Source organism: Caretta caretta, chromosome 7, assembly GCF_965140235.1.
Source record: "Caretta caretta isolate rCarCar2 chromosome 7, rCarCar1.hap1, whole genome shotgun sequence".
NCBI lineage: Eukaryota > Metazoa > Chordata > Testudines > Cheloniidae > Caretta > Caretta caretta.
Genome location: NC_134212.1, coordinates 99,083,236 through 99,095,241, shown reverse-complemented (window position 1 = coordinate 99,095,241; position 12,006 = coordinate 99,083,236). Strand labels below are relative to the sequence as shown.

General features: G+C 41.2%; 1 protein-coding gene across 1 annotated transcript in view; it reads left to right on the top strand.

Moving 5' to 3' along the window:
• PPP2R2D (protein phosphatase 2 regulatory subunit Bdelta) overlaps nt 1-12,006 on the top strand; it is a 42,126-nt gene that overhangs the window by 9,015 nt on the left and 21,105 nt on the right. Inside the window, exon 3 of the mRNA XM_048857198.2 lies at nt 6,888-6,985. Coding sequence (XP_048713155.1) covers nt 6,888-6,985 — 98 coding nt within the window. The remainder of the gene's footprint in view (nt 1-6,887; nt 6,986-12,006) is intronic.

The following is a 12,006-nucleotide window of genomic DNA, read 5'->3' as shown; positions in this document are numbered from 1 at the left end:
CACCCCAAAGATGTGCTTAAGGACCCAAGGATGGGGCCATTGGTTGGCCTCTGAGTCTCAGTAAACTTAAAACAGATGACAACTCAGCAGCTGGGTCCATTTCAGCAGTTCTATAATGTGTGAACACTGAAAGCTACTGCCCTCTGTCTCCCAACTCAGCTCCTGTAAAGCAAAAATACTTGGTTATTACCTTGAAAAAGATACTGGCAGAGAGGTAGGTCTTGTAAAGACCACAGGTCACGGGGACTTGTTTATATCATAAAATCTGACCATTTATACCAACCAGTACAGTGTAATTACCAAGTGGACATTCTCACTCCAGAATAAAATTGCCTTCAGTGTAGCTTATGTTGCTTGGGAAGGGTTTAAGTTAAAGTGGGGAAAAAAGCCACTTTTCTACTGGAATAATTGTGTCCACATGGGGACATTACATTAGTATAAATATATTTGTGTAATTAGAAGAACCTTCTTGTGTCAACAAGCTGCTTGTGTTAACCTCTGTGCCAGCTGGATTTTGTAATAATTATGTGTTAATTCAAACAACTTTGCCAGTAGTACAGTTGAAATAACTTCCGAATAATTTAAATGAATTAAATGCTCTTTTAGTAGATCTAGATTATTGACATAGTTCTAGGGGTTAGAAAACATGTCCAGAGAATACCATAACCGAGTTCCTTTTGAAAATATTGGCTTGCCTCCTGTGTATTTACCTTCTCCTGCTTCTTACCCCCTTGTGTGTTTCTGTCCCTTGTGTGTCTTTGCTTCTGTGGCAGTGGTCCTGAAACTGTGAGGCACACACCTCCCAGGGTGTCACAGAGGAACGTTTGGGGAGGGGCATGGGCCAGCCCCCACAAGGAGACAGGGATGGAGCACCATGAGGCTCAGGTCAGCCCCCACAGGGGGACAGGGAGGGAGCACCATCAGGCCCCAGCCGTGGCCTTGCCCCCAGCCAGGGCCCCCACCGCAGCCTGGTCACAGCTCTGCTTCAAACCCTGATAGCAACGCCCCTCCCAGCTCAGCCTCGGCCTCTGGCTGCGGCTCCACTCCTGTCCCCTGACGCCCCTAGCTGTGGCCCAGCCTCATCCCCTTTTCCGCTGCCCGCCAGCCCACCCTTGGGAGCTGTGGCCCCACTCCCGACGGGGAGGTATGACCATGAAAAGTTTGGGGATTGCTGTTCTGTGGGTTAGTGGCTCACTATGGAGAGGGTGACTGTGAAGGTATTTCCCTCCTCATGGCTGAACTCCAGCAACTGCTGTTTCCCCCTTCCTGTGGTGGTGTTCACGTCCTCAGCCCTTTCCCCCTCTCTTTTTTTCTTGTAACTAACAAATCTAGGAAAGCAGGTGTATTTTAACATGTTAAAATCCTAATGAAGTTGGACAGGATTGGATCCCAAAACAATCCAAAACTCATTAATTTTGCTTAACTAAAACTTTTTTCTCTACATACTGCGAGCACAAAAGTTTTCAAAAAGATCTAACTGTATGCAAACTTGAAGGGACAGTAGCAGGTGGGTTTTGAGATACAAGAAGACAAATATTAGACAATCAAATTCAAATCAGAATACATTTTAAATGACTTGTCATTCCAAACGATTTTGCTTTTTTTGCATACTTTACAGAAACATTCTCCTATGCCTTTACAGTAAATACGGCAGTCTTCAGGCCAAAACAATTATGCAGACCAAAGCAAACAGGCAAAAATATGACTTTAATAATGGAAGTTGTTTGTGACCTTAACTATGGAGAAACTATTCTCCCTCTACGGTATCTTAAGTTATACATGTAGTTAGGAGACCACCCACATTGTGAAAATCCTTGTTGTTGTGAAGAACTAGGGCATCTCAATATTGAGAGTACCTACACTGAATTTCAACGCTCTTCTGCACACATTAACAGAAGTGTTTTGAGCAAGACTTCCATTTACTGCCTTACAAAAAGGTGGTCATTTTAAATGCCCTAACGTCAGATCAAAAAGGATGGGTCCCATCTATAGAGATTGAGTGTCGTAAATTCCAGGATGATAAAGTGGCCCTAGGAATGGCTGACAACTTTGAAGCTGTCATGTGTCCCATGACTTCTTAGTTTCCTTCCTCCATAGACCATCATGTTAAAAGGAGCAAAGCTGCACAGTAGATTTTCAGAGAGCAGTTAAGTTATATCAACAGAACTACTTCCAGGAAGAAGGTATTCCTTCAGATCCATTCTGTCACAGTAAGCCCAGGTCTAAGTCGGCGTATCTTAGGTCAACTTACCTGGCCGTGAGGACGGCGGCGAGTTGACCGCTGCTGCTCCTCCGTCGACTTCCACCTCTCGCAAGCTGGAGTTCCGGAGTTGACGGGGAGTGCGATTGGGGATTGATTTATTGCGTCTAGACATCGCCCGATTCGGCAGGTAGTGAGGGCCTGCCCTAAGAAAGCAACAAATCATTGCCTGATTAATAACAGTGCATTATAGAACCATATAAATCCAAAAGACCTGCTCTCTTGCCTAATTTACAAGTGTACCTGCTGAGGCCTATGACCGCTTCCTGGGCAGAGTGAGTCTCAAGTCACCCTCAGGGAAACATGCAGGGCAGCAAGTTGGACAAGCCCTCAGAAATGTTTCCAAGTAATACATAATTAATCTCATAGCTCTCTCTGAGTGTGCCACTCCTAAGAGTAGTGCTTCATGGTATAATTGGCCCAGAAATCTATTTTTTCTCTTCGGGAAGGACTGGGCGATGATATTATGATGTTGATGCTACTTGTTCTTTCCTCACTTTTCTGGAAATTTCGGTACTGGTTACTTCCTTCTTGTCAAGGATTGCCTGATATATTCTAGTAGTAGAGAAAATTGGTGGTCCTGCAACTAGTAGAAGAAAAGTATTCTTATGTGACCAATTAAATGTAATTAAAAATACATCAAGTTTAGTGTGGTGACTTTAAAAAACAAAACCCCTACAATTCTGGTTGCTTTTTTTAAAAAAGTGGCTTGCAAGGGGGAGAGGATGGATGTTCTAAAACATTGTTAGAATGACAGGCTAGAGAAGCAGAAGTTAAGTGACCTTTTCCAAACTGGAAGTTGCAGTGGTGGCTCTACTGTGCTCTGTGTAGTTCCCTCAGCTCCTTGGCAACATCAGAACAGAAGAGTAATCTTGTGTACTCTTCTGTACCCCATTTGACTTCCTTCTCCAAAACTTACTTTCCTGTATGTACTGTCAGCAATTTATTATGTTTATCCCAGTGCCCCACCCAAAAGTCATTCTAGTGGCTGCACCTCCCACATGGCCTCATTAGTTTTCCAGTAGTGACAAAATAAATGATTGCTCCACAGGAAAAGCCCATACTTTCATAGTCTCTAGCAGCCAACCCAAATGGCTACTGTAGTTGCAAGATGATTCAAATATCTGTTTGACCTTGTTTACCTCTGCCACCTTTGAACTTTGTCACTAACTCCACTGCCTCCACTTCTTTTGTTACCTTATCCTATTACACCATGTCTAGATATCTACTCTCCATATCAAACATGTCTTTAATACACCCAGCATGTTTTTTTGGGGTTCTGTATGAAATCCAGACTGCATAGTTCAGTGGACAGAGCAGTGGACTGGGAGTCAGCAGAGAAGTGGGTTCTAATGCTGGCTCTGCCACCAACCTGCTGTGTGAGCTTGCCTAATTTACTTCACGACTTTGTACCTCTGTTTCCCTGCACCCTTTGTTTTGCTTATTACAATGTTAGTGTTTGGGACAGGGACTGTATCTTATTTGTACAGTGCCTGACATAATGGGAACCCAATCTGTGTTGCTGTAATGCAAATAGTAAATAATAGATCTATTTTAAGCAAGTGACATCAGCCACTCATAGGCATTAAACAAAATCAGTCTCTGTGAAAAACACACATAATGATTGTCTCCCAATTTCTGCTTTTTGTTGTTTTTTGAGAGAATGAGTCAATGAGTACTTTGGTAGGTAGAATTGAAGGATAGAATAGATGTTAGGCATTTTCCTAAAAATGTTTTTTTCCTTTCATTTATAGGTTATCAGTAATAGCTTAAGAGAAGGATTAATTTCAGTTTCTTTTCAGAGGCAGTTTACCAGTTTCCACTATTAAAAATGGTCTTGCTTGTTGTATAGCGTTCAGATATTATGGTAGCAGTGTGCTTATTTGTACAGCGATAATAGTCCGTAACTTAAAGGCTGGACATTTAAATTTGAAATAAATTCTTGAAAATATCCTAAATCTATAGATTTGTATGCATCAAATTTGGATTGCCTCCACTACTTTCTTAAATCACTTGCTCATTCATTCTGCTTTTTCACATTTTTTCAATTTCTCATTGTATATGTGATGTACACTCCTATTTCATATATCTGTATATGTATGATGTGGTGATAATACTTGTATCTGTTTGTGTCAGCTTCAAGGAGCTCAGGATTGTCAAAACTATTTTTGAATTAGATCATTCTGTTCAGTGCCATTAAAAACTTTTACGCCATACCATCCAGTATTCAGAATATTCTATATGTATTGCAGAAAATTTATTTTAGGAAATGTGTTTTAGAACTTTAAAAAATAGTTTCAGGTTATGAGAGAGGCAAAGTATTGTCATGGATCAGAAACTGACTGAGATAGGAAATAGAGTTGGGGGGAATGGACACTTTTTATTATGGAAAGGTTTCAACAGGGTGCCACAACATTATATGGTAAGACTAATGTTTAATTTATTAAAATTATCTAGAAAAGGAGATGATCAGTGAGATTGCAAACTTGCAGATGACACAATTATCTAGTCAAGGCTGGAGAAGACTTTAAGGAACCTCAGAGGGCCCTTAATCAAGTTAATTGAAGGGGCAACACAATGGCAGACGAAATTCAGGATTGATAAAATGTAGCGTCATGTGCACAGCAGAGAGTACTTTGAACTACTAATACACTTTATTGGATTCTAAACTAGCAGTAAACTCAGGAAAAAGATCTAGGCATCCTTTTGGACAACTCAGTGAAGGCCTGTGCTTGACCGTTTAGCAGAGGGTTTTTTTTAATTATTTTTTTGCTTTAAAAAAAAAAAAGGCAAATTGATAGTGTATAAGGAATGAATGGAAATTAATACTGAAAATACTGTAGTGCCATTGTATGGCAATGGTATGCCTTTATCCGGAATAATGTGTTTTGTTCTGGTCACTCCATTTCAAAACTGATGTTACAGAATTAGAGGGGAGGTTCAGAGGCTGATAATAAAAATATTTATAAGTATAGGTGAACTCATAAGTGATTAAAAAGATTGGGATTCTTTATGTTGAAAGGAGACAAATTTCAGGGGACATACCATATATACTCGATCATAAGCCGGTTTGTTTATAAACCGACCCCCCCAAGATGGATAAGTGAAAATGGAAAATTTTTATGACGCATTCATAAGCTGACCCTGTAATTCAGGGGTCAGCAAACTTTGGCTCCTGGGCCATCAGGATAAGCCACTGGCGGGCCAAGATGGTTTGTTTACCTCGAGCGTCTGCCGGCACGGAGGTAAACCTAACTAGACGAAGTGTCCTGGCGTGGCAGCTGCTTACCCTGACGGGATGGGAAAGCAACTGGTGGGGAAATTTTTTGGGAAGGAGAAGCCGGGGATCAGGGGAGTAACACCTGTGACCACCCCCCACATGATCCCACCCCTAGCCCGGGACCCCAACACTCTCCCCATCCCATCCCTTCCCACCTTATCTGTGGAGGTCCAGGGGAGGATGTCTCTGACCTGGCTGGAGCTGCTCCAGCAGGCTGGGCAGTGCGGCTGCAGCCTGCTCCGGCGGGCGAGACCAGGCGGCACGGCTGCAGCGTGCTCTGGAGGGCGGGGCTGAGTGGCAGGGCTGCAGCCTGGCAGCCCCAGAGCTGCAGCTGCTTCGGAGGCTGGAGGGAGAGCAGCATGGCCAGAAGCGGAGAGACTCTGACCCCGCCTCTTCTCTTCTGGCTCTGCTGGTTGTGCTGCCTCTCCTTGCTCCCTCTGTTGGGGGAAGGGGCTGTGTCCCACCTCTCCCCTCTCTATACCCGTTCATAAGCCGACCCCCTTCTCTGATGCTTCCCTTTTTTACTAAAAAAATTCAGCTTATGAACGAGTATATATGGTAAATACAAAATAATGGTATAGAGAAAACTGGGAGAAGTGTCTGTGTATTTGTCTCATCAGAGCAAGGGGCTATTCAAAAGAATTAAAGGTAGCAAATTCAAAACTGATAAGGAATATTTTTTTCATACAATGCCCAATTAGGCTGCGAAATTCATTGCCCCAGAATATCACTAAGGCCAGAAACTTAGCAATACTGAAAACAAGATTAGATATTTATTTGGGTAGCAAAAATATTCAGAATTGTTGCAATAAATGCAAAAATAAAAAAATTGAGAGGATATAAAGCTCATATTTTAGGTTGTAACCCTCAATTGTTGGAGATTAGCTTAGAAGGAAACCTGTCCTCTGGGGAAGTTTTCTCATACCTGTTTCCTTCCTGGGGGTCCCAGGGCTTGAGGTCCAGTCTGAGCCCAAACATCTACACTGCAATTTTATAGCCCCACAGCCTGAGTCCCGCAAGCCCAAGTCAATTGACACAGGCCAGCTGCGGGTGTTTCCAGCATAGACATACCCTTGTGGGCTTCGCTTGTTACCTTGTTCTATTCAGCAACTGTTGCCACTCGGCAAATGTACAGCAATAAGATATAAAAATAAGATATACATGCCCAAAAGTATTGGTTTTAGTTTTGGATAGTAATGCTGTAAGTTAGATAGGATTGTTTTGCTGTCATATTATCGAAGTGGAATAGTTATCTTCCTCTGTATTGTGTTCAGTTTCTAGGTCTTTAAACTATTTGGCTCAGTTTACACATTATAATGCTACTTTGTCTCTATTTTATGTTTACAGCTGATATTATTTCAACAGTTGAATTTAATTACTCTGGAGATCTTCTTGCGACAGGAGACAAGGGTGGCAGAGTGGTTATATTTCAAAGGGAACAAGAGGTCAGTGACTTCAAAAACAATGAAGTGTGCCTACTGAAGCTGCTCTTGAGTTTTTCATTTATTAACATGCATGATATTGCTACAGCTTTTGATATCACCAACTTTAAATGTTCTCATGTTGTTTTCTAGTCCATGATATTTCTTTAGAAAATTTGAAATTGTCCCGATCTCTTTATTGAACTCAATGATGTATCTGAAGCAATGGCCATTCCAAGTATTTCTGTTTAGCCTGTACAATCACAATTATTCTGCAGATTGCCATGGGCCCTGCTGTTTAACTTAAAGCTCAGGGTCAGGGTGACAAAAAATTGTAGTCTCTTTTAGAAATATTTTAACTGTCTTCAGAAAGAAGGCATGGACAGCTCAGCTGCTAGGAGGAAAACAGAGGGTGCTTGAAAATTGAAGCATCAGCAGCTTGCTGTGTTCTAGGAGCAGCCGACTCAAAGATAGCAGAGGCAGCAGCTTCCCAATCAACCCCAAAAATATGTGGCAACCTGGCAGGGAAGAGCATAGAGAAGGCCTTCTTCAACAACTGTTTAGCAGATAATGTCATTGAGATGGTAGGCACCAGTTAAAATTTTCCTGCGTTACTCAGAATGGGCTGGCGTGTGTATATATACACTTCATATTTGCATATTGTTTGTACCATAATCTTCACAATAGAAGGGGGAAAAAACACAGAAAAATTCTGTATCTTCAATCTGGATAAATACAGATGGTTAAATTTAAAATGTGCATAATCCAGTTTATTACAACACACAAATAGTGTACATTGGGATACTACACTATAAGCTCATGGTATGTAAAGAACATAGATTTACTGTCTGAGCCTTACACAGCCAAATACTTGGATTACCATCGCTTTGCCATATCTGTAAAAGAAATCTTTATATGGTTGTTGCTACCAAGTGGAATGTTCACTTTCTTTCAACATTTTTCTGCCTCCAAAGAGCATTTTTATACCTTGCTTTGAAAGCCTGAGGAAAATCCTGTCTCTGAGCCCTCAAGTATGCTTACATTTATATCTACATTATAGAGTTATACATAAAAACTACAATAAAGAATGTTCAATTTGCAAAGTCAAGCACTCAGAAGTTATGAATTACCGGAATTAAGGTGTCCCATGCAGCCTTAACTTGTACCCCTCGTGTGTATGCATTTTGACAGTCTTTAATTCAAAATTACATACTATTTTTACAGAGCCCTGCCTCATTAAGTGTATAGATGGGTAGTGCTCAGTTAATGGGTAGTCAGTATTTCATTTTAGCCTCATTGTTCAATATATGGACCCATGCCTTATTTACTGGATACAATTCAAACCCTGCTCTGCATACAGAATTATTAATTTCCTCATGGGCTTGTCTGTGGCACTCATCATTGTAGCATCTGAATTCTTCACAAACATTAATCTTCACAACACCGCAGTGAGGTTGGGTGGGGGTTTTCCTGTTTTACAGATGAGGAACTGAGGCACAGGGAGATTAAGGTAAAGCCACTAATTTAGGTCATAATTTGAGGTGCTCATGGCCTGATTTATTTTTAATTTATTTTGTAGAGAATTTAGTATTTTATAACACTTTTTTTTTTATATGTTCAGAGCACAGCTCTCATTGATTTCCATTGCAGTTGAGAGTGCCAGTGTTTCTTCAGTTCAGACCCCTGGCACTCAGAAAATGAGGAACACATAATTAGTGGCAACCTCTGAAAAGTTTGGTTTAAGTGATTTGCCCAGCATCACACAGGAATTCTGTGGCAGAGGCGGGGGATAAAATCTAGATCTTCAGAGTAGCTTTCAACCTTGTAAATTGTGAGACCATCTTTTCTCTTCCTACAATGCCCTTCCTTATTCACTGTGCAGCTTCCAGCTTCTGCAGCAATTGAGGCAAGGTCCAACACACAGCAGCCTCATTCCCTTAGTATCATCCATTCTGTGAATTGAATGAGACAGGGATCATATGGAAAAAAATAGTATATGATCATTTGTTTGTAATATTGTAGTTGTGTTGGTCCCAGAATGTTAGAGACAAGGTAATATCTTTTGTTGGACCAACTTCTCTTGGTGAAAGAGCCTAACTTTCCAGAGCTCTTCTTTAGTTCTGGGAAAGGTGACCAGAGTGTCACAGCTATATACAAGATGGAACAGATTATTTAGCGTACATTGTTAACACACATTTCAAGAGACCATTCAAGGTGAAATGCTACAACTGCACTGCTGTAGCACTTGAGTGTTGATGCTTCCTACGGTGACAGGAGGAGTTCTCCCCAGGCTCATCTTTTGAAGGTGTTGTGCAGGTTTCATTTGAGGACAAAGACTGAGAGGTCTGATATGGCTTGAACTCACATAGACAACTAAGACAAAAGCACCATATAACCGGTGGGCGAACACTTTTCACAAAACAGTCACTGCATATCTGAACTCTCAGTCCTCATCCTCAAGGGAAACCTGCACAACACCTTCAAAAGGCTAGCCTTGGAGCTTGAATTCATAACTTTACTAGACAAAACTAAAAATCACAAATTTAATAAAAACACTGGATTTATGATTTATTACAACAATCTGTAACCCACTTTTACCTCCCTTTTTTGTTTTATGACTTCAGAGGTTAACTGACCACCTTGAATGGTCTCTTACAATATGTGTTAACTACTTAGGCTGAACAATCTGTTCCACTTTTTATTTAGCTGCAACAATCTGAGTACCTTTCCCAGACCTGAAGAAGAGCTCTGTGTGGTTCAAAAGGTTGTCTTTTACCAACAGAAGTTGGTCCAATAAAAGATATTGCTCACCATGTCTCTCTAGTAAATGATCATGTAGTTTAAGACAGGATTATAATGCATATACACAAGGGAGATAAATATTTCTGGGGTCATCGAACTTTTGAGTTCTTGACTTAGCAACCTTAGTGTTGGTTTAACGTGACTATTTGTGTGTAATTTGCATTTCTTAACAACCTAGGGAAACCAAAAAGAAATTCCATCAAGTGGAGCCATATTGACTTCTCATATGTTCCAACCTTTTTGATGAACCATGTGAGAGCATAGGGGATTGGTCACATTTAAAGCTGACTGGGTGGTATTCACACTAGGTCCTCAGAGGCTGTGCAACCCACAAAGAAATTGTCAATATATGTATGTCAACTTTTTTTTTCTTGCATCAGTTATGGGACCATTTTTGGTCCCTCTCAAGTGTGTCCTTCAGGTAATAGACTTGGATTCCTTCATCTCTCTCAGTGGTGGAAACCTGTGTTCCAACCACTATGGGACTGGATCTCTGGGTGGCAGCCCCATTTCCCAACTATTATTACATGATAAGCCAAACTGCATCCAGCACCTGTAAGCTCTTTTTCTCTGAGGGCCCGTGACTAGCATCTGATTAAAGTGACTCAAAAACTGTTTCTCGGAACAAAGCATTATTTATTTACCCAAATGTATAGAGAACGCCGAGAAAAGAGGTAAAACAATAAAACACTTGGTAAAATGCTTGGTTCTTAGATAAACTTTATTCTTTCCTTGCAACTTTCTCAAATTCCGTGGGTTTCAGCTGTGCACACACTTGATGGCTACTAGCCATCTGTTGGAGTCTAAAAAAAAACCTTTAGTGTTCTTGCATTTTTATTAGAGAGGTCTGTCTACTAACAAAAATTGAAAAAACACAAAACTTGAACATTTGATACTTTTGTGGTTTAATTCAACTTCAGGATGCTGGTACATGTTTGAGAATATTAGCCACTAGTTTTATCAGCTTGGATGTTTTAACATTGACAGAAGTTGCTGCTTTTCTAGAGAAAACAGGCTTGTAAATGTTGAATTTTAGACGTTGCATGTTGCTGGAACCTACCCTTGGTGGCCAGCTGGGAGGATTGAGCAAGTACAGGCCTCTTTTTTTTTTCAGGCCAGAAGCCACTGCAGCAGCAAACAGACCCACAAGTTATGGCAACTGTGTTTACTTCAGTTTTTGAAGATGGTGGCCTATCTGGTTCCTTTCCTTTGGAACACCTCCTCAGGAGTCCCTTGGGGAATCAGAATTGAGTACTCCTCTTCTGAAGTCATGAGCATTGTCCAATGGGGTTCAGTTTAGGTCATCTTTACCAAACAAAGAACCTCCTCATTGCTGTAATTTCAGGTCAGAAAATCCACAGATAGAAAAATGTTTAGACAGTCAGCAGGTCTAAAGCTATTTTGAGACATTTGAAGTCTTGGGTCAGTCCACACACATTATTTCAACTATCCTATGAAAGTCCCAACTCGATGATGATGATTTAAAAAAATACAAAGCTATGAAAAGTTGGAATTGAAATAACAGGAAAACACAAACAAGGCATTCACTGAGCCGTGCACAGAGAAGAACAGTTTGAGTTTTATAGACAGATATTCATAACATCCCCTTTTATTTTTTGGTTCTTTTTGCATAGCTTTTTTTTTTTACACTGAAAATTTGGGTTGAAGGTTAGACTTTAATTCAGTCAGAGCAAAAAGTCTTTTTCCTTCTAAAATCACACTTTTGGGGTAATTTTTTTATATATATATAGGCTTATCTGCTTCACAGACTTTTAGACCCCCAATGGCAGAGGTCTGTACTGGGGATATGTCTACACTGCAGAGTTACAGTGCTGGCAGTTACAGCGCTGCTCAAAGAGCACTGAAGGGAAGCTGCTTGTGTGTGCACGCTGTCAGCTGCCCGCACAATAGCATGTTCACACTTCTGGAACTTGCAGCAGTATTCGGAGTGGTGCACTCTGGGCAGCTATCCCACAAAGCATCTCTTTTCTCTTCTGTCGCTAAGAGTTGTGGGAAGGCGGAGGGGATTGCGGGGCATCCTGGGTGCTGTCCCAATGCCCTGTGAGGCATTGCTTCACATCCCAGAAATCCCTGTGCTTCCATCCACATTTGGCACCATCTTGTAACGGTTTGTGTACTGGGTGGTGGGATCACATTGTCATTCACGTCTGGGATGATGAGCAGTGTCTGCAGAACTTTTGGATGAAGAAAGCCATATTCACAGTACTGTGGTGAGCTCGCCC